Genomic DNA, 24,032 nt, shown 5'->3' on the forward strand with positions numbered 1-24,032 from the left:
AGAGCCTCCTCGACGCTCGATCCTCGGTCCTCGGTGTGCATTTAGAGAAATGAGACGTCCTTCAAAATGGCGCGCTGAAATTCATTTCCGGGTCACTACCGGAGGACCGAGGAGTCGAGGAGTCGAGGAGGGGAAATTTGAGTATTGAGAAGCCTCTAATGAGTCCAAACTGCAGTGTGTACTTGAAAAGTACAACCAAGATAGAAACCAAGTAAGTTCACTTACTTAAATCATGCACAAGTGAGATAAGAACACTCATTGAATTGGGTTTATAATGTTGAAATGTAGTCAATCTTAATGCCTTGATTTCTTTTATTTAAATTGTTTTGTGTTTTGTTTTTATGTCTACATCATTGTCTTGGCAAGAATGCTTTTGAAACAAATATTTTAATCTCAACTAGACTCTTTCTCTGCTTCCCGACAGGATCTGAAAGTGGAATATATCCTGAGTACTTTTTACTAATATTTTCTAAGCCTACATCAAGACATTGGACTTCTTTAGGCTATTACACTGGGTTGACTTTCGGATGTTATTGGTGATGAAACGACTAACTTACATTGATAAGGGCAAGTGGAAAGACTTTAAATTAAATCATGAACATTTCAAATCGTTGCTTTAAGATATTGTTATCAATAGAGCAAACATATTGTATTGTATTTGTATTCTAACAAAGTGTGATATGCATTAAAATACAAAAAACGCTATACTTTTCACTGATGATATTGCAATTTCAAAGTGACTCAAACATGAATCTTTTTTGCATCTTTATTATAATTTTGATTGAAAAATATATTAAAATTATAATGATTATCATTTGTTCTTATAAAGTAGGGGAGACCAGGGACAGTTGTAAAATGTTTGGGGTTTCCCCAATAAGTAAACAAACATTTACACTAGGATAGCCATTTTACTATATTATACAAATACAATATGTCAACTAAATAATAACCTGTCTTTATCTACATTTCTGATATGGTAATGTAGGGAAATTAGTATATAGACGAGAGTAACGCCTACGTCACTTCCGGGCGAAAATTATATAATATATATAATTATAATATATAATTACATAATATATAATTAGATAATAATTGATAATTAGATAATAAGTATAGCCTAATATAATATAATAATCTCTACCTTCCTGTGTCTGATGAATTCCAACACAGATAAATATTGTCAGTAGTTAGAATAAAATAAAAAAAAGCATTCTACTTACATATTAATAGTAAAACCAGAGAAACTGATAATTTTGCAGTCGTCTCTTGTTTTTTTCCAGAGCTGTATTATTCTTAGGTATAATCATAGCCATATAATAGAATTATTAATTAATTAATAATTAATTCTCTCTATATGGCGATGGGTATAATAAGCTAGTGACCGTTGGTAACCTTTCCTGAACTCTCGCGATACTACGAGGCGGAAGACATCTTCGGTACTAGTCAACTGGAGGCGCTTATGTTTTGCACTTTATATATACAGTCTATGGTTTTGCAGCTACCAGCGTCAGTTTTGAACGATAGGAGGGGAGCGAAGTGTTTGTTTTTATAGTAAACCGGCCAACTTTAGCCTCTACTTGTCCGAGTAAACTATCGTTTTAGCCCGTCCGGTAGAGATTAAGTGTGTTTCATGTTGTGCAGTTTACTGTGCCTGAGTAAAGCCCTCCAACTGGCGGATCGCATCAGTTCGCCCGGAGGGTCACCGTGACCGAAATGACCGGAGAGAAGATCCGTTCCTTGCGCAAGGACCACAGGCCGAGCAAGGACGAGGATTTACTGGAACCGGACGAAGAGGCTGCAACTGGGACGTTCACCGCCTCCAAGACTAACAACAAGAGCAGAGCGAGTAAAATCTTCAGCAATCACAAGTTAGTCAAGTCTTCATCCACACAGCAGCAGCACCTACAGTCGCAGGTTAACGCTAACACCAACACACGTTCAACATCCGATGTCATCGATGACAACAACAAGAACCCCATCATTCGAACGGGGCAGGACTTCCCGGTGCATGAGTGTGTGTTTAAAGGAGATGTCCGCCGTCTGTCTTCACTCATACGGACACAGAATATCGCCCAGAAAGACGTCCATGGTGAGTCTACCAGCTGCCTATCCCTCAGCCCTAAAACACGATCCCCCAATTGTAAGGTCCAGTGAAGCGTATGTTTAGTTCGCTAATAGGCCATCAGTCCTTAGCAGTACCAAATAGGCGAGGCTTTTCCATACCAAGGCCAAAATATAGGAATATTTTGATTCCTCCACTTTTTGTTTCCTCCAGCCCATTGCCCACAAGTCTACAGAGTAGAAACGTGTGTAAGAATGATTGTTTACTCTCCTCCCACCTAAATCACTGATATTCCTTAGTAACTACAGCTAGCCACAAAAGTCTCTCAGATTTAACCTATTTGGTTAAATGCTTATGTGAAAGTTGGTCCATAGCCATTTTGTTTATTTAGAGATTGTTCGCAAGACTTTTCCCAGACTGATAGCACCTCTTCTGCAGGACAAAGTCTGCTCAGATAACGCCACACTTTACAGAGAAACCATCCCTGAACTAACAAAGGGACGAGATTGTTTAGTTCCGGTTCATGTCCAGAGATAAAGGATGGCCCGTAGGCAGCTTGTGCTCAGTGTCATGGTGGAATGTGCTCTGTCTTCAATTCAAAGCTTTGATGTGGAGCACCACAACAAGGTGTCAAACTCTTCGCCCAAGCGTGCTTTTGGAACTTGAGCCTTTTGTTCAGAGTTGATATGATTCAGTAGCAGCAGTTTGTGTGCATACGTGCACATTAGTTTAGCCTCCACAGGATACAGGCTAAAGCATGTCCATCACACAAGGACAGTTTTATTAAAGATTTCATTATTCACATTATTAGCCACACAAATAGAAAATGTAATCTATGTTTAATTGTCAATTCATCCACATCACAAAAACATTTACTTACTGAACCTGCACTTGTACTTGTATGCTCAGGTGTTCTGAGATTTCCAGTGTAATAGGCTGTAACTAACATTTATTATTTTTTCCAAAAGATAGTGCCAGTCATGACAACACCATCTGAATTGTATCTAGATTAACCAGCATATGGATTCTTGGAATGCACATTTGCTAGTACACATTTAATTGAATTCACCGGCTCCATACTGTTTATTACAACATTATCCGGTGGGACTGCTAGCTGATCCCTAGGTTGTATTTTTACACACATCAGGGCTCTTACCGTCAGGCCCTGATGCTTTCTCACCACTTTCTCCTGGAAGAGAGAAGCCTGGAGGAGCTGAGCGGGCAGTTTAGCTTCCTCATAAGGGATTCTCCAACGCTTATGAGGCACATTTCAGATAACAGGGAAAACATCTGGGCTTTTCCACACCTCACTCAAATTTACCCAAATGCATTTGTATTGTGCAACCAGTAGCATTTAGTGACTTTATTTACTTTAACAAGCCATGTCCCTGACTGTTAAATGCATCATATTTCAAGGGTATGGTCGGTTAATGGACGACACTATTGCTTGTCATGGTGGGAGAACACACAATAGGCATACACGTACCATGTCATTTGGAATTTAGTGGATTCTGCCTCCTAACTTAAACATCTAATCCAGGCTGACTCTGACTAGAGGCACAGGGTTTATCACTGAAACTCGTCTCTTATTGTTATTATCAAAGCAGACAAAAAAAACATCTTTTTTTTTCTTCTTCAGGAAACACACCGTTGCATCTTGCCGTCATGATGGGGCACAAAGGTGAGTAATGCTTAATGATGCACCACCATATGGTTTATTCTTGTTTGTCTCTGGCGTTCTCATTTGGTCGCTCTGCAGGTCTGTGTGTCGTCTTGTTTTTGTTTCTGTGTATTTGTGTGTTTCAGTTTGTTTGCCCTGCTTTGTGTGTGCATTTGTCTGACTAATCACCACCAGACATTTCTCACAGATCAACACAAAGAATCCCTGACGGCAAGATGCTCATGGATGTATACAAAGATTGTGTCAAAAACAGAATTGAACAACAAATATTAAATGTCATACATTTATAGAGAAATAACCTGTAAGTGGGATTAGATAATGATGACAGAGCAAGAAATCTGATCCTCTCAGTGGCTAAAGTCTCTTGTTCTGATTGATGTGCCACCACTGGCTCAAAGACTAATAGTTTGAGGCTGGCAAAGGGGGTAATTAGTTTACATAGGAGGTGTCATTTCCATATTATTTGCCCTCCTTAATACTTTGATGCTATCTTCTGTGCATCAGACGTTACTTAGTTATTATCATAGTTTCTAGTTGATTGTATATCAGTTGTGAAAAAGATGTCACAAAAGGTGTTTACCTCAGATGTCTCAGCTCTGTGCATTTTCCCAAAAGGAAATACAAGTGGTTTATTTATGTAACAAGTCCTAGAAGAAAAATCAGTTTTGTGTATAAGATAAATATGTCACGATGTATCAAGGCCTTGTAGAAGTGTCGATCTGATTATTTTCTTAGCTGAATTGGCTGGACTGAAAGCATGTGCTTAAAATATTAATGCATTTCAAGAAGACTTCCGAACATGCTATTGAAAAATTAATCCCCCCCTCTTCTGCAGCAGGTTCTCAGGGAACATTTCAAGCATAGGGTTACTCGTAGTTCATGTTCCCAATTGTTTCATGTCTGTCATTGTAGCAAAGGTTTCAAATGATTTCGCATTCGGAAATGTCAATCCTGTGGACAGAGTGAAGTCCCTGTCTCTGCCTATCGGTAATCCAGACAGTGGATTGCCAAAGTGTAGTGGCGGATGGGAGGCCATGGATTTGATTTAGCTAATGAGGTTGCCTATCTCTTGCCTGAGCTGCTAGCCTGTCCTCTAGGGATGCTCGGACCAGACAGGCTGAAGGCTACAGCATGAGATCATAGTCTGGGTGTGGCTGGTCTGTTGGGATGGACAGGACACGGCTCTCTTTGTGTATGCTGTGTGTTTATTATTCACCAGACTGCAAATGACAGAAGTGCATAGACTCTTACATTTGACCTTTTCCTATTGCACAGCTTGTTAGTTAAATAAAAAAACTGAGCATAATACATTTAGTTGGCATGATTCTGTCATTGGTAACTGAAACAACAATGAGAAAGAACCAAACAGCAGTGTGCACATGTACTTTATTTCATATAATATACTACAGTATCTTCATCAACTCTTTCTCATAATTGATAACATAACATTTAGAACAATAAGGTACAATTTTGTAGCCACACTAAAAAACTGAAGAAAGAAACTTAGAGTACTCGAAACATATTTCTTTAGTATGACTCAACTGTCAAAATAATACGATTAACACAGCTTCCTCCTGTTTCCTCTTTGGTGCCATCAAAGGACAGAATCTGTTTTCCTTTTGTCCCGAGGTTGTACTATATGTTTGCAGGGCCACACAGATAACATCTCTAGATATTTTAAATGTGTTTCAAAGACACAAGATAACAACCTAGTGAGTGTTTGGAGCCAAATTGCCAGTCTGGCCGGGTTAGTCTTCCTCTGAGTTGGCACTTAGTAACATTTTATCGGGTCATCACTTAAAAAAAGAGCAGGGAATCAGCGTTGAATCAAGAGAGGATATTAGAGGCTCATTATACATTTACACTCGTTTTACTTCTGGGAAAACCAACAACATTGGTGATGTTATACAGTGTCACTTTTTTCTTTAGAGCCTGCAGCAATGTGATAATTCAACTGCTGTTTGATGCGCTCTATAAGTGTGTGATCGATGCCGAGGTGGGCAGAAAAGCCATTTTATAAATGTACTCAGCCTGGACAAGAATGGGTGGTGATGGTGGGGGCTGTAAAAGCCCACAGAGCCTCTTGACAAGTGCCCAATCTGTAGCCACTGCACGTAGTGAAGCATTAGATTAGCACTTTATTTCTCCATCCTGCTCTGCCTCCCTCATTTCTCTGTTAGAGTTCTTTGTGAATCGAGCCGGACTCCCACCCAGCTGCTGCACATTCAATCAACCCAGTAACCCACAGGGAGGCTTCCCTTATCAATACCTCATGACTGGGTATTGAGTCAGACAGAAACCCATTGCTTTGAGTTATAGGCTGCATGTTAATGTATCAAGGCAGCTCTTTCGATTCCATTCAAATGAATGAACTGCTGTTTGATTAGTATTTACCAGCTTCCTACCATAACAAATAAAACCAACTCAAAAGAACCACATTTACGTAATATTATGTCATAACTGTATTGTATGATGCTGAGAGCAGAATATAGGAATCTTCAACAGATGACTTCAAAACATGTTTTTGCAATCAAATCGTTGTTTGTTCTCCTGCTCATTTCAGAATGTGACAGATGACTAAAGAGGCTTGCTTGCTTGTGTTAGATCAATTGATCAAGAATGATTGTGATTGGTTGCATGAAGGACCCGAAACCACTCCGAATGATTTGTTATCAGACTGACTTCTCTTGTAAATCAGTCAAATTAGAACTGTGCAAGTTTTCCTTTTGCATCAAGTCCTGCTATGCTACTATAGCGTATGCACACAATGCTGAAATCATATATCGTACAGCCCTAACTCCAGTTGAAATATATTTGGCTATATTAGTTAATCCTCAAAGCCAAAGAGTCCTCTGCTTGTACCTGAAAGCATGACGCGAGAACAGAAGCTAGCAGGTCAGCAGCTTAGGACTCATTACACTTGCATAATGTATATCTGCTAGTCGTTATTATTACACAATCATTGGTTTTAGCAGGGTGATATATAGGTGAAAGGCCAGAGGGAATGCTGGCCTACGTCAGAATGCAAACGCTCGTGCACTCTGCTGCCTGTATTTTCCCGACATCAACTTCTGTTATCAGCTGTTCCTAAACCGAGCACGGACCAGACTAATGCATAAACAGTAACACATAGGTCTGCTTTTCTGTTTGCTGATGTAAAGCTCTTTGTGAGGCACTTTGCAGTTACATCAACCCTTTCCAGTGCTAACTCGGCTTATTTGTTACTAAAGCACGCCATATAGTTGATATTAGTCAATCTTCCTAAAGTGCTGAGACCTGGAAAGAGTTCAACATGCAGATTTTGTGAAGCAGAATTAGACAGAAGTTGATAAGACAACAGATTCCGACTCGTCATAAACCAAGTCTTTGAGCCTGAGCTGCTCTCCTGGTACGAACACAATAACTTCCCATTGGCCTGTCTTTGTTCGTTTAGATGTTCTTTGCCATGCTCGCACATGGAAGCAAGCTGCACATTAGAGCTATGGTGTTGCTGGTAATTGCTTCATTAAAGAATATAGACTTAAGTGCTTTGGGTCCTGTCACAACACGCCTTTTTATTTTCATGTAAATGCACTTGTGGGATTGCCACACTCCTCTTTGTATGTTGTGTGGAGAATGTGTTTAATTAGGAGAGTTTCAAAATGTATTCTTCCCTGTCATAAAGAATGCATGAGACCCTGGCTTCTTTTCATTAATTAAACATTGTGAGTATGTAGCTCAGAGTGTGATCTGGTAGACGATTTTTAGTTGTAGTCTTGGCTTTCGTGCTAATGTGAAGCAGAGATACAAGTCTGCACATGAAGGAAGTTACCAGTTTGAATTTGTTTGCATGACTAATATGGGTGATTCAAAGGATTGAAATGAAAGAAGGGCTGTATTGAGAGTTTCTGCATCAAGCTCCTGCCCTATCGAGAGCGAGTCCATATCCACTCAGCAGCAGACTGTTAGTATTCAGCCTCTGCTTTGCATTTCACTGGTTTGCTGCTCACAGGCCTGTGACTGTGACAGCTCCTGCCCAGCGCTGAGACAGAGCCACACAGACGCCAACACTATAATGAATGATGTCACGACAAAAATGACGGCAGAGCCGGAACAACAGGCTTTGATCTTTGGCTTGCTGCAGTTTGTTGACAGGCTGCCCAGAGAGAGAAGGGATTTTGCACTTACTGCTGATCTCGCTATGGAGAGAGGGATGAGGCTCTTTGGCTGTTTTCCCATTGTTGGAATTCAGGCACAGCTCTGAGGGTGACTCTGCACAGTGCCAGGGGAAGTTTGACATTTGATTCCTGAGAATAATTCCTCATTTTACAGCAGTATGGATTCTAAAGAGGGATGTTCAGTCTTGTGTAACTGTAGTTCCCATATGGCTCTCTGGTTAATGGGTCAGCTGACATCTCAATCCTACACACAATCTGCCCTTCTATCAAAGCAGGATGATTTATGCTACAGAAAATGTGTATCACAAAGATGTGAACATGCAGTCAGGCAACATTTCATTCAACTCATATATACTGCAAAGTGATACAAGTGTGATCAGATCAAATGGAAGCATGTGATCAGGAACAGGGAACACACAAAGAAAGATTTTAGCCTTAAAAGTAGAGTTGATTTCGTTTTCTCGGCTGGTTTGTCTTAAGATTCGAGCTGGACTCAATATTAGAGCACAGTGTTAATAATAATAATGCATTTTATTTATATAGCGCTTTTCACAACTCAAAGACGCTTTACAGTATGAGGGAGGGTAGACAAACAAGGACAGGCAAACAAGTAAGTAAAAAATAAAAAGGCAGTCAAGAGTGTTGAGTGTTGAGGCGGAGTTAAAATGAGTTGCTTGGGCTCTGATTATGAATTAAATGTGTCACCATAGCAACATAGGTCACGAAGAGATGCAACTAATAGGAAATGAGGAGTGTTTGGGCAGTTTCAAATTAGACTTATTCTCACCGTACAATTTTTGTTTTGAAATATACTTGCCCTGTGCAACAATCACGACAACCAATATTTAACTACCGAGTGCCAAAGTCCAAATGTAATGAATTAAAATGACCTTTAACCTACCCTGTTTTTCACTGATAATGCTACAGAAACAACAAATCCATCCCGGAGCACAGTTTAATTGAGTTCCATTATGATTCAGTAGAAATCGGTATAGGCAAGGGTGAAGGTAAATTACAATATTATCGTGATGTGTTCAAATGTAATCATATTTACGGGTGACTGTGGCTGCGAGAGAGTGCGGTCGTCGACTTTCAACCAGAAGGTTGTGGGTTTGATTCCGGTCCTTGCAGTTAACATGTCGATGTATCATTGGGCAAGATACTTAACATTGAGTTGCTCCCGATGGCATGGCCAACAGTGTGAATGTGTGTGAATGTTATCTTCCATAGAGCAAGTGGCACTGCCCTGCATGAATGAGATGTGAACGACTCGTAGTATGTAAAGCGTTTTGAGGGGTTTAAGACACCTGAAAAAGCGCTATATAAGTACAGTCCATTTACCATTTATACAATTCTTTTAATTTATTTTTTCTAAGCAAATGTTTGTTTTATAAATAGTTTTTTTTACTGTGATAACAAATTGGGTACCTACAATCATGTAATTCCACTGTTATGTTCTGGTATTGGGACATCCCTAAACTACACCTTTTCTTTCTACTATCTCTTAACGTTTTGTATTCCTGCATTGTGGGTGAGTAGCACTAAGACCGAAAAAACGAATGAGGAAAGTCATTATAGCGTTCTTTCTTAAGTTTTGCGTTATATCAAACCTTTTTCTTCGGTCCTATTTGAATCTCTGTGTTTTTCTGTCTCTAGTTAAAAGGTAACCAATTTCCTGGTACCTGTGAGACACCGTTTATAATTAGGTTCAGAGTCTTGTTTTGCTTTCATTTGGGCTGGATTTTTCACTGGGGAGGAATCTCTTTATACTTTTATCACCTCTCTTTTTATTGCCTTATATGATGGTTCCATTGCTTCCTTTCAAGCAGAAAGCAGCATTCAAAAATCAAACTGCTAGTCAAATAAGGTTCACCACTAAGGCTACGTCTCTTGGCTGAACCCCCTTTTAAAGCTTCCTCGCTGTGGGTATAAATTAATTCTGTTAACCTTGTTCTCGCTCTTGCATTTATAGTGAGAATTGTAATCATTCTAACTAAACTTTTTTACTTTAAAGTGCTTCATTTTCATGTTTAATACACAAGTCAAAGCTCTGTTTATACAAAAGAAAAATACCTTTGAGAGGTCTCAGTTCACCTGCTGGGTAACCTCGTTCTAGGATCGTTTAAATGCCACTTTGTTTGCTGTGTTGCAAATATGGGTGACAAATTAACATAGTTTTATTTCCAATCCTTTAATTCCATGTAAAGATATCTCTCTTTTCTCCTTTGTGTTTTTTTTTCTGCTGGTCTTTTTCATATTGTATGTTTGTGTCTGTCCTGTGACACCTTTAGTAAAAGCAATCAATAAAATAAGTTGTGATTTGAGTAAATACTTACCTATCTGAACCTCTGTCCTTTTTACAGAGTGTGCCCACCTGCTGCTCGCCCACAATGCACCCGTGAAGGTGAAGAACGCTCAGGGATGGAGTCCCCTTGCCGAGGCCATCAGCTACGGAGATCGACAAATGAGTAAGTCAATTCAAAACCTTTATTTATCCAGGTAAAATCCCATTGAGATCAATGATCTCTTTTTCAAGGGAGACCTGCAGCAGTAGGTTCCACAAGAAGACATAAAAACATAAACAACAGAACAACAAAAGGACATCATACAGCAAAATGTACAGGGATTACAATTTACATATTTAACCACATGTACAGGTACCAGTAGCATCCAACCGAGCTTTAAAAACATGTAGTGGTACTAGCTTGGTAATTTTCCATTCTTTTTGCAGACTGTTCCATCTTAGTGGAGCTGCAAATCTAAAAGCTTTCTTCCCTAAGACAGTCCTAGCACTTGGCACATTTAATAAAACCACAGCATGCGATCTCAGGCAATAAGTACTTTCAATTCGCAGAGAGATCAGGGAGCAGATATAAGATGGTAGTTTATCCAACATGGCTTTGTAAATGAAAAAGTACCAGTGACTGAGACTCCGTACAGTAAGTGATGGCAAAACCGCCTTGGTATACAGGGTACAGTGATGCGTAAGTGCTTTACAATTTGTCAAAAATCTCAGTGCACTGTGATACGCAGCATCTAACTTGCTCAGGTAATTGGCAGGTGCATTCATATATAACAAATCACCATAGTCCAGCACAGGTAAAAAGGTCACAGTGACTAGCCTTTTCCTGGCCTCAAGCGAGAAACAGGACTTATTTCTGTAAAAGAAACCTAGCCTAACCCTCAGCTTTTTAAGCAGGTTATTGACATGAAATTTAAAAGTGAGACAATCATTAAGCCAGATACCCAAGTATTTGTAACAGGTAACCACATCAAGTTGTATTCCTTGCGTAGTTACAATATCCAAAGCAGTCTCCAGTGTATTTTTAGCTTTAGCTTTAGAAAAGAGCATTACCTTGGTTTTATCCACATTTAAAAGAAGCTTAAGCTGAGCCTGAATAATGTTAAAAACAGCCTGTAATTTAACAACAGCCTCGTTAATCGAGGGACCTGCACAGTACATAACGGTATCGTCCGCATAAAAATGTAAGGTTGCTCCTTCGACATTTTCACCTAAACTATTAATATAGATAGAGAATAATAGCGGACCTAAAACTGAACCTTGTGGTACACCATTAGTGATGTTTAACCACTCAGAAGACAGCCCATCAAACTGAACACATTGGGACCTTTCAGAGAGGTAGTTCACAAACCAACCCACTGCATGGCTGGATATGCCAATACTGAGTAGCCTCTGCTTTAAAATGCGATGATCGACGGTATCAAAAGCTTTGGATAGGTCAACAAATAGAGCTGCACAACTCTGCTTATTATCTAAAATACTCGTAATATCATTTACCACTTTCATTGTCGCAGTGATGGTGCTGTGTTGCTTTCTGAAGCCTGATTGATGTTTAGACAGGATGTCATTTGTACATAAAAACTCCTTTACTTGTTCAACTCACTAGGCGTTCAAGAACCTTAGCCAGAACTGACCATTTAGAGATGGGTCTATAATTGTTTAATAAGGTGGCCTCCCCTCCTTTTAGTAGTGGCAGGACATACGCTGACTTCCATACTTTTGGGATTTTGTTCGTGCTGAGAGAGAGGTTAAAAAGAGTAGTAAGAGGTGGAGCAATAAAATCTGCAGCTATCTTTAAACGGGGTTCGTACGGTCATTGAAAACCTGGAAAAGTCATGGAAATTCAAAATGCAAATTCCAGGCCCTGGAAAAGTTATGGAAAACGATGTTTATCCCAAAGTTTTGGAAAAGTCATGGAAATGTAACTAAAGTTGCGTCAAATATAATTTACATTTTATCTAATCGCCAAAAATAATCTGCGGTCGCGAGCTGTTATGTGCCATCATGACGCGCATGGTGTTATTTTTTAATATATGAAGCGCGAGCTGTGTGCTCGAGTCTTCCTGCCTGTCGGTTGAACTCTGCTGCTCCGGTATGACGGTCAGCTACATTATCTACGGTGCGTTCGTTAACTGTGCGGAGTCACTGTGGCACAGACTGCACCGCTGGTGAACAGCTGTTAGAACGGGCCGTTCAGGTGTTCAGAGCAGAGCGGCAGAGCGTGATGTGAACTGAAATGTTTTTCTGTCACAATATCATTAAGGAATCGTTGAGCTAGCTAGCTAGCATACATTGTCACTATCTGCTAACGTTAGCTTTAGCCTTCGTTTTCTAATAGTTTTTTTATAGGCTATAAACGGAGGTGGTATAAGTATAGATATTGTGCTAGAGTAAAAGTAGAAGTACTCAGATCTTGTACTTGAGTAAAAGTAGAAGTACTCAGGTCTTGTACTTGAGTTAAAGTAGAAGTACTCAGATCTTGTACTCGAGTAGAAGTACTCAGATCTTGTACTTTAGTAGAAGTACTCAGATCTTGTACTTTAGTAGAAGTGGAAGTACTCAGGTCTTGTACTTGAGTAAAAGTAGAAGTACTCTGATCTTGTAGTAAAAGTAGAAGTACTCAGATCTTGTACTTGAGTAAAAGTAGAAGTACCAGAGTGTAGGAATACTCTGTTACAGTAAAAGTCCTGCATTCAAAATGTTACTCAAGTAAAAGTAGAAAAGTATTATCATCAAAATAATGTGAAAGTAGCGACAGTTAAAGTAGTCGTTGTGCAGATTGGTCCATTTCAGAATAATATATATGATATGTTTTATAATGATTGATCATGAAAGTGTTCTCAAAGCTGGTAAATGTGCAGCTAGTTTGAATGACTTTGTATACTGCAGGGTAGCTTGTGGATTCACTCCAGGTGGAACTAAAGTCTGATTCAACACTTGGTTATATTTACCATCATTCATCCACATCTGTAGAGTAACTAAAGGTATTAAATACCTTTTAGTGGAGGAAAAGTACACCATGTACCTCTGAACTGTAGAGGAGTAGAAGTACACCATGTACCTCTGAACTGTAGTGGAGTAGAAGTACACCATGTACCTCTGAACTGTAGAGGAGTAGAAGTACACCATGTACCTCTGAACTGTAGTGGAGTAGAAGTACACCATGTACCTCTGAACTGTAGCGGAGTAGAAGTACACCATGTACCTCTGAACTGTAGCGGAGTAGAAGTACACCATATACCTCTGAACTGTAGCGAAGGAGAAGTACACCATGTACCTCTGAACTGTAGAGGAGTAGAAGTACACCATGTACCTCTGAACTGTAGTGGAGTAGAAGTACACCATGTACCTCTGAACTGTAGAGGAGTAGAAGTACAAAGTAGCAAAACATTGAAATACTTAAATAAAGTACAAGTATCTCAAAATTGTACCCACATATAGTACTTGTTGAGTTTATGAACTTAGTTACTTTACACCAGATGCCATAAAGATAGAAAGACTAAGCCTTGCACAGGCATGACAATACATTTTCAAAATGCTCAACAGTGCTGCCAGAATTATAAACTGACTGCTACACAATTAAAATAAATGCTTTATTTCTATTAGATGTGACTCTTTGGCGTTTCTGTTATTATTGACACTGCTGCTTTCAGGGGGTCAGGGGTCGGGTCCTTGCCACCTTTTTCATACCAGCCTCCCTGACTACAGTTGCTTTAGTGTGTAGAAGCTAGTAAGCCTACTATTTGATTTGTTTTAGATAGGCACAACATGTTTCATAATGCAGACCTTATTTTCCTGTTCCATGTTAAAATAAACCATTTTCAGTGGGAATTTTTTTTTGGTCATGGAAAATGAGGTAAAGGTCATTGAGAAGTCATGGAGAAGTCATTGAAAATCATTGGTGAAAAAGTGTATGAACCCTGTTTAAAAAGAAAGGTTCTACGTTGTCCAGACCAGCCGGCTTTTTAGGTATCTGTGACTGTGAAACACCCCCCCACTGCTGCTACCAACGGAGATGGACTTATTTACTGAAAACTCTGTGGCTTCAGTTGGGTTTCAGTTTGAGTTTGTAGGTGTGAAAACAGTGATGGGTGTGAGGAAAAGATCCGATCAACTTTTGCCTCTTTCTTCTTCCACACCGCTGCTTCCAAGCGAGGCCACAACACAGGCTTTTTTTGTCCCTCAGCGAGAGGGGGACGACGACATTCCTCAAGGCCCTGTGGCTTTGTGCTCCAATGAAAAGGCGATTCATTAGATGTTTCTCTCTCTCCTCATAGGCTGATCATGCTCAAGCCCCTTTCACGCCCATTTTCCAAAATTGTATTAATATTTTTCAAGAAACATTTTTATTTCAAATTATTATATCTACTTTTATTTGAGACCATGGGCTTGTACAAAAACGTTACTGTGAAACCACATATGTTAGGTTTATAGGTACAGGGTGTTAAATGGGAACACCTTTGTATACTGGCAGTTTATTTTTAACACATTGATTGAAGGACTTCTGCTTAGGAAGTTTTTGATCTGCTTTTTTCAATGCTCTGATCCACAGGGTGAACTTCCTCTGTTAGCTTTACAAAAAAAGCTATTCTTGAAGTGATCCCCAAAATATGCTTTGAATGCAAACCACCGATCACAACATTATCCCCATTTTTGTACCAGATCTTTCCGACTGTATATGTATTTTATACCTCTATGCCTACTTATATTATGATAAGTGCATTCTTTCCATTGTCTATTTACAGCTCTTGTTATTTTGGCCAGTGGAACAGGAAGGCCTGAGGTTTCTTTCTGTGTGACGGAGCTCTATAGCAGTGGTGAGAAAGAAAGAATCTGACAAACTGAACTAAAACAATATTGCTACCAAACTTCAGCCATCAAAGATGTTGAAGGGCCTGTGCTGTAAACAGATATTGGCATATTACATAAATAAATAGAATAAAGCAAAATAGAAGAATAAAACAGTTCTTCAGAAAAAAGAATCAGTAAAGTCAGTCAATAGATGTATTTCTATTGTCGAAGCAATATTACATTGAGACATTTTCAACACGGCTACAGTAGCAGCTAATAGGTAAAATATTGTTGAATGTACTCAAAACAATTGAAGCGTCAGTCAATCAGAGTGAAATAGTTAGGCCTATTAGTGCAGCCGCTTGGCGCCAACAATAAGCCGCTTAAACTGTCTCCATTCACTGCACTGTTTAACTCTATAATGCCACTTACCTTACCAGATTAACACCTGTCTATGGTCTGAAGCCTGCAGTGAACTCTGCTACACATTTTTAATATAGGGTTGACTGGTAGTCAAGAGACTCCTTCATGACAAACTTTCTATGATCCTGGGAACTACAGAAAATCTCTGACTGAAGTCATAGTGTTATGAATATATGAAGGTAAAGCCGGGTGAAGTGAAGCGGTTGTACTATAAAAGATACACAGCTTTTCATACCAAAAAACCAAAGCAGTGTAGTGGTTTGTGATTTTAAGAATATAACAGTGTCTAAGGTTTTTATTTTTTAAAGAATCATAGAATTTCTTTGTCATCTCTGCCAATAACTTTTTGGGATTGTGTCTATTTGTCTTCTGTTTGAAGGATTATGGTAAGATTTGCAGATGTGCATGAAACTAAGTAGAAGGTTAGAGAATTATCCTAGAAAAAAAATTGGGGGAACATATTTACACTAATGAAAATGGCCCAGGTGAAGGTGTGCACCCTCAAAGTGCCCTTCTAGTTCATAATAATAATTCTCAAGTCAAAACTTTTTTCAAGGCTTACAAACACAGGGTTTTCATTATTTGATTTGAAAAAAGTAAACATTGTACTTGTATGTTGGATAAACCCTCATTATCTTACTAAAAATTGACTTCCTGGATCATATTCCATCATCTCAATGATACCTGAAGCAACACGCCCTACGCAGCCCTCTGCATTGTTTATAAAAAGAGGGCCGCCTTCGGTCTGAATGCACCCCAAATGCTCTCTTTTCTTTGTCATAGTAGCTTTGGTTGTGGACACCATATGGCAAGTGTACACTAGGAGAGAAGCCTAACTAAGAGTGATACAAAAATCCTGTTTGTTTGTTGAAAAGAATGTTTCCCTATGACTATACCTGCCTCTCCTGGATGCAGGCCAGTGAGAGGAGTTTGTGGTCCGGATCAGAGAAAGAGATCAGTGGACAGGTACATGAGAAACCTGCTGGCAGACAGGTACAGTAGGTCAGTCTGTTCATCAGACAAGAGTAACGGCAGCTTCTGTTGCACTGGAGCCAAAACGGTGCCACTGAGAATGGCTGTTGTTGTTGTGTTCCTCGCTCCAATGTACAGGGCGGGGCCTCTGTTGTGACAGCTCAGCTCCAAACAGCTGAGTCTGCACACTCGCATACAGTTTCACCTGGCTGCCACAATGACAGGAAAGGTCAATAGTGCAGAAACTGTGGATGTGACCCATTTTCGGCGCAATAAATGTTGATTCCTTTATTTGCCTAGCCCAGCAGAGCCCTGCCTTTATTCATTTTTATATATACAGTCACTGGTGATTCAGTAAGTGCTGAGTCAGTCCAGAGTCTGTAAGGGAAGTGGAGTCTCTGTTGGATTTACTGTAAGGCAAATGTCCTGGGGTGAATAGTGCATCATTTTATTCTAGTTTCTGATTCAATCCATTTCTTACCTCAGCTTTTGTTACTTACAGCTTTATCATCCGAACAAGGAGGCAAAATGTGTCTCAGAAATAGTTTTTTCTCATGTGTTTTGTTTGATCGGAGCTATATCTGTCCTGCTCACACAGCAGTGTTGTCGGCTGCTGGATCTTGTTGAAAGGCTGCCACAGTCATGTTTGGGTTTATTAGACAGCTTGCTTTCATTGTTCCTTGCCTTATTAAAAGAAGATTGTGGCAACAATTAATGCTTGTCTTTTTATTATTACTGCGTTTTGGGATCAAATAAACAAATGTCTCTGATTGACTTTGGTTGAGCTTGGTTATTTGTTGAGGTCATGGTAAATCATCAGTATGTACTTAAAGGACTTCAGAGACAAGGGGAAGGTAGGTTGTGATATATATTTTCTGATTTCATCTTTTAGTTTTTATATATTTTTATTTGTACCATGAAAATTCCTGCAAGGAAAAACGCCAAATAAATGTTTTTCATTGATATCTAATCACTTTTTAAAGACAATTTGAAATAATGTAAACACGCTGCTGTAGTTATGGACCTACAGTCAAATACTGTAGGGTTTACTTTAGGCACTTTTAAAACGCAATAAAATCTATGGCAAAACAATATAAAAACTAAATATGAAAGCTCCAGCTCACCCTGCTGAGACTTGGAGGATATTCCTTCCTCCCCACTACATTTTAAGCAGCTTATTAACTCTAATCAAAGATTAAAAGCTCTCTATCCTGCATGTGGTGTGTGATATCCAGTAAATGTAGCAGTTTTAAGTATTTTTTAGACGTCTTGTAAAGTTAATTGACCATACCTCAGTAAGTTAAAATATTTGAAACTAAATTAAGATGAACCCATTTGCCTGCTTTGCTCCCCCACACACAGTGACTGCCATCCGGAGTCAATATTGACTGTTCTCAGGTCGTTGGAGACCTGCCAGCAGCAGTTGTCCAGCTAGATCCCGGCCTAATTGTTAAATAGTAGCAGTTTGTGGTGATGTAAATACAAAATGGAGCTGACTGTCTCTTGTCATTAGTGTGTGGAGGTAAAATCACTGAGATCACTCATCTAATTAATGCCAGGGAAGTGCCCTCATCAGTATCTGGGTGAAGTATCTCCAGCGTGGAGAGTCAGTCTGGTTTAGTGTTAAAGCGGGCAGTATTTGTTTCTGGGCTGTGTTGGCTGGGTGGTTTGTGAGCAGATGGTGAGATTGTATCTTTTTCCTCGTCCCGCTGAGAGGCGGCGAGGATCAGGAGGAGCCCCGTCCGGAGCTTGTCCACACTCATTAGGCAGCCCAGCCAAAAAGAGACACTCTCGTCCTTCACTCGTGTCTGTGTCAACTGGGGCTTGTGTGTGTGTGTGTGTGCAGTTGCGTGCCTGTGCTCTCATTTGGCCTTGTTTAATCACCGAGCCCTCCGCCCCCTCTCGTTGGGAGCATCAATAAGACAATATGCACGACATGTTTCTGTATGTTTTCTCTCCACATGTAGCAGTAACGTTTAATTGCTAATGCTGAGTATGCCTTATTCCCACTATTTAAATGTAGAGAAGTCCAGGTGTCAGAAGCCAATTTTTATTCTCCCATTTCCATTAGTTTTAATTAGTTAGTCGTAATTTAATTACATCTGTGAGAAACTGTTACTCCAACCCCCTTATAAACAGTAAATAACATTTAAAGAATGCTTGCTAGCTGGGTGTGGATTTATTTTTTTTCTACCGTGTTTTCTTTTGCCTTCTGCAGCCATCGGGCTTAAAAGCTGTGAGTGCTTGTTAATCTGCCCCATCAGGGTAAAGGTCTCCTGCGAGGGTCTCTCTTTGGGTCGTTAAGGAGGTTACAGACGCAGCTCATTAGCAGGAAGCTCCACATCTCCCAGGCTGGCTCCCTTTGAACTTCCTGGAAATGTTTGATCCCTGCAGGCGGTGTGCAGGGATTGGCCTGGGGCTGCTGGGAGTTTACCCTGGAAGTCAGCGTAACCTTGAGCTGAAAGCCATCGTTACTGTTTACTATGTGATGTTTGCCTTAGCATGTCACATTGCTGACAGGATTTGCCAAGGGAGTCAGTTGTTAGGATAATAGTGGTGACTCGCAGTACGTTCACACAGGCATAAGATTAAGCCTTAACCTTCACAGAGACCTGCCGCCCCCCACCGCCATGTTGGAGGGGATAATATCTTTCCTGTGCTTCATTTAGGCAGGATTAGTTTTGGCATATTACAAATGAGTCTTAAAAAATTCACAATTTTTCTCAGCCAACTTATCATGATTAAGTAAAAGCTGGCTTCCATGGCGTGTAGTGAAAGATGCTTCCTGTTTTCCAAAACAAGAGCAACTTGGTAAAGAAATTAGTTTGAAAATGGGGAATAAATCATCTTAAAGCAAGTTAAGTGGCGGGATCAGATTCTGTAAAAGCAACATGTTATTCTTTAAAAAATCAGTTAGACGTTATTGAAACATTTGTATTTCTTCTGTACACATACTATAATTTCCCCTTTGGAAAAAGCTCTAACTATTGTGTGTTTTTACACAGCAAAAATCAGTTTTGTTCTCACTCATGGTTCTCTTTTGTCTTTATTTGTTGTCTTGCAGTCACAGCGTTGCTGAGGAAGCTGAAGCAGCAGTCCAGGGAGACAGTGGAGGACAAGAGGCCCAAGCTGCTCAAAGCCCTGAAAGAAGTGAGTCTGGATGCTGTGTCTTTTTTTTCGGCTCATCAGAGCTTCTTACTTTTCACGCCCCTATCATCTTTTTGTAGATAGAGTCAGTGGTGTTAAAAGTTAAATGAAAGCTCAGGGATTTTGTGGCTGCTTGGTGTGCCGTCACATGAACACTTACACACACTGTAAACATTTTACTACCAACCAACAGACCATTTTCATGTGTCTCTGTGTCTCACTTACATACGCATACTGTAAACATTTAGTCATGTACAGACCAGGGTGGGATTTTCATGACGGCCATGGCCGTCGTAGCCCCTCGGTCTGGCCGTTATGCCCCACAAATAATTGTACGTCCTACGGCCACCATGGCCTTTGGGCCCCTCACACTTTTAAAAGTTGCTTTAAAAGCGTCAGAACAGTGGTTTCTGAACTGCATTATGCTGCGTTCACAACGGACGCGATGCGAATACTCGCATTGCTCTAACCGCTGGAGTTTCACCGCGGCTGTCAGCTGTGTTTACTCCTGTCATTCAAACAGGACGTGCTGGAGAGGGGGCGGGGCTTATCTCCATGTAAACACTGTGGTGGAAACCAACTACGACCAAATTAACCTATTTTACCGTGATTTCATTGTAATACACGTTTCAAAATGATGCCGAAGTAACTAAATACTGATAACGATTAGTAAAAACCATGCTTTAATGCTTTGACAAGTGTGCAGACAAGACGGCATGCGAAAAACCTTTTAAAATGCGTGTTTTTTAGAATGGAGATTGGATCGATCAGGCTAAACCAGGGGTACTCAAATACAAATCTTAAAGGTCCAAAATAAATGTTTCAATAAGACAAAGGTCCGTTTATTACGGTCATTCAAACTTTTAAACAATTGCAACAAGATTCTTAACACGAGGTTGCAAAAACAAAAATAGTCTGTATGCAGCAGTTTTCATTGTTATTGTGTCTGTGCTTGACCCCTCAGAGTCGCAGTGTAAGAGCTGCACAGTTATGAATAAAGGCAGCTGCACCCTCTTTCATTCAGCATTCCCATTATTGCTTAATAAATGTCTTGCCCCCTTGTGTGTCCACTGAGGTTCGTCAGGCCCAACACATCTTCAACAAACTCCCCCTTTGCCTCATCATAAAAACTCACAAACACCAGCAACTGAGCATTGTCAGCAGTGTCAGTGGACTCATCCACAGCTAAGGAAATGCACTGTGCATTTTTTATTCCATCACAAAGCTAATTAATAGGGATGCACGATAATTATCGGCCCGATAATTATCGGTCCGATATTAGGAATTATGACGTCATCCCGATAAACCGATAACAGTATTAATAGCCCCGATAATATACAATATTTTTTTTGGGTAAAAAAAAAGAAAAAATACTGCGGTGTGGGTGGATTGGGATGAGGGGCGCTTGTTTTTCACTCGGCTCCTCCCGTTTTGCCAGTACTGTGGTGTTAGTGGTTTAGGAAGAGGGGAGTTCTTCACAAATCCAGCGCTCCCTAATACTTCGAACCTGATCAGTCACCTGAAACATCGCCATCGCTACGATGGCGTGTTAAAAGCGTACGAAGACAATAATACAATACAGTGTGTGTGTGTGTGTGTGTGTGTGTGTGTGTGTGTGTGTGTGTGTCTGCGCGCGCGCGCGTGCGTTGGAGCTATGTGCAACTCAAGGCATATGCTCGAACCGGAGCAGCCTGGACGCTGCAATCATGTTGCTGAGTGTGCTGACTTCTCCTACAATGTCCCGCTGTCTGCTTCCTGCATAAAGTCAAGTGCTCGGCGCAGTTGTGTGGATAGAGCGCTCCTCTGTTTTCATTTAAACAGCTCCTTATATCCGTTAGCGCAGCTAGCTAGCACCAGATGCTAACAACAACAATGCACTAAGGTCTCTCTCTTGCTCGCTCGGACCACACGTACACACACCCTCCCGGTCCTCCAGATGGCCAGTCGGTGCCTGCCGGTGAGCGTGGAAGTGTGGTCTGCCACAAGCGGGCGGCAGGAGCAGGGCTGTCAGCATCAGCTTGTAGATGGTATTTTAAACTCGATGCGCTCTGAAACTACGGGGCGGCCGTGGAAAAAAAATACACATGCGTTAATCGCGTTAAAATAATTAGTGGCGTAATTTTTATTTTTATTATCGGTTATCGGTATCGGTCTTGAGAAGCAGGAAGTTATCGGTATCGGTTTCAAAAAACCAATATCGTGCATCCCTACTAATTAATCAAATCACCAGCCAGTATTTATGTTCTTCTGGTTGCTGTGGAATCTGAGAGGGGGATTTGCTTGATTTGACCTGTTATTTTCTCTTTTTGTTTGCCTTCAACATGGTCTCCATCACTTCAGTCATGCATTCTTTTATACTTCAGTTATTATCAGTGTTGGGCAAGTTACTTCGAAAATGTAATATATTACATATTACTTATTACTCTCTTTTGAAAGTAATAAGTTACATTACAAAATTACTGTCTCTGAAATGTAATGAGTTACACTACTTTAGTTACTTTTCTAGTTACTTTCACCAAAATAACCGCAAAAGAATGGCTAGGTATTTTAAATGCTGAAATGTAATTTAGTGCAGCTCATTATACATCCAGTGAAAGGCGATGTGGTATAGCATAACAACTGTGTAGGCCATTAAGGCTACTAACAACTTTTATTACACGGCTTAGTTGAATACTCCATTCTGATTGTAACTTCTTAACATGTGACACGTTGTTAATACAGCAGTACAGACCACTGTCAAGGACTATAATGAAGGTTGCTAAGGAGGATCAAGAAAGAGAAAGGAAAAGAGGTTAAAAGACGGAGCGCTGGACGTCAGATAAATCACCAGAATAAGGCAGAGAGGAAGTAAACACTGACAGGACACGGAATGGGCTCTGTAGTGTGTTTAGTATGTGGCCGTGTGCAGGCCCGGCTCCAGAACAAAATGACTCAGGGTGCCTCTGAGGTTACAGGGGGCGCAGCAGTAGTAGGTTTACATGAGCAATAGTGGCCGGCAACAGCAATGAAAAATAGCATTGATGGCCCCAATGAACAGTATTTTGGCATTTGTTATGTTTTGAAACCAAGCAAGTGAGACAACATTTCAAGTGAGTTAAAAGTGAAATATATATCCTGAAATATCTCATACAGTCCAAAGTGGACTATGGCAAAGAAAAGCACAAAAGCTTCAAAACTGTACCGATAAAACAAATGATACATATTGTAAATCAAGGCAAATATTATTTGAACCAGCTCATGGTTTGAAATGGCAAACATTGAAAAGCAAAAGTATTATTAAAACCATGTAGCCTACTAAATCATCACCTTGGTCCCATCATATACTCTGGGAAGAGAATATTTACTGTGCTTGAAAACTGGTATCACATCATCATGTGAGGTTGAATTTGTGACCTGGAGATCATTTCAGCTGCAACATTAGCTTGTTGATAAGCTTGGGATATGAGATATTTTTGTAGCCATTCGTGGTGAAGGCATCTGTGCTATTGTATGCATTATTTGTGACCCAACATTTCTACAGGCATGGCAGAATATGGCACTATTTTCACATATTCTAGCCCTTGTCTATTTGTATACCACGAGCTGCAAAATGACCACCTAACCCCACTGTACAGGCAGGTACTTGTTTAGATATACCTGGGCAGGCTCTGTTTTGCCGTGGTATCCTGGCTGGCACCTGCGGGCCGCAGAGGGGCGGCGGTGTTTCGGGCGATGAAGACTGCTGCTCCGGGGTTGAGGGCGGCGAGTCAGGCGGGAGTCAGCTAGTGTTCACAACGGAGGGTAACGTGATGTCCCCATCCGACCTGTTGCTACTGTCTGCAGTAGATGCAGTGTTGCTGGCGTTTAGTGATGGTTGCTTTAACCAGTTTCGTATAAATGATTATCCACAGATGTGTGTCACTGCTGTGGAAGCACTTTGGAAATGATGCACGCGCAGCGGAGCAGGTCACGCGCACCTGACACAATTTGTTGTTAGTATTTTTCGCTCCGTTCTCTTTTTTGAATAGCGGGTGAATAACATTCAACTGCCCCGAAGATCCCGGCGCGAAGCCTGAAGGGTAAACACCAGGTTTACTAATCTACCCGCACAATTTGTCTGGTGTCGGAATGTCTCGCTATGTTAGTACATTGTTAAAAAACAAAACACCATTTAATTTCGGGTTAAAATGTGTTGTAACTGCGTTACTGAGCATTGTAACGGGTAATATATTACCCACATTTCATTAGTAATGCGTTACATTACTTCGTTACAGCAAAAAGTAATATATTACTGTAACTCCGTTACTTTTGTAACGCGTTACACCCAACACTGGTTATTATCCAGTGGAATGTCCTTACCTACTAACCTAGTTAAATCAAAGTGGTTACTTTTTTTTGGCTGGGCAGTGTAGTTTTACACACCGTCTTATTTGACTTTCTCAGGACTTAAAACTGTTTTTTGGGGGCAGACCCCCTCAAAGAAAAAAATATATTTACACACATAAGGTCATCTCTTAA

At 40.4% G+C, this 24,032-nt stretch overlaps 1 protein-coding gene across 1 annotated transcript in view; it reads left to right on the plus strand.

Moving 5' to 3' along the window:
• The first annotated feature begins 1,422 nt into the window (after nucleotides 1–1,422).
• Nucleotides 1,423–24,032, plus strand: part of ankrd13c (ankyrin repeat domain 13C) — a 34,930-nt gene continuing 12,320 nt past the window's right edge. Inside the window, exons 1-4 of the mRNA XM_034081054.2 lie at nucleotides 1,423–2,089; nucleotides 3,702–3,743; nucleotides 10,264–10,368; nucleotides 19,453–19,538. Coding sequence (XP_033936945.1) covers nucleotides 1,714–2,089; nucleotides 3,702–3,743; nucleotides 10,264–10,368; nucleotides 19,453–19,538 — 609 coding nt within the window. The 5' untranslated portion in view covers nucleotides 1,423–1,713. The remainder of the gene's footprint in view (nucleotides 2,090–3,701; nucleotides 3,744–10,263; nucleotides 10,369–19,452; nucleotides 19,539–24,032) is intronic.

The sequence above is a fragment of the Pseudochaenichthys georgianus genome, chromosome 4 (assembly GCF_902827115.2).
Source record: "Pseudochaenichthys georgianus chromosome 4, fPseGeo1.2, whole genome shotgun sequence".
In the NCBI taxonomy this organism is placed as follows: domain Eukaryota; kingdom Metazoa; phylum Chordata; class Actinopteri; order Perciformes; family Channichthyidae; genus Pseudochaenichthys; species Pseudochaenichthys georgianus.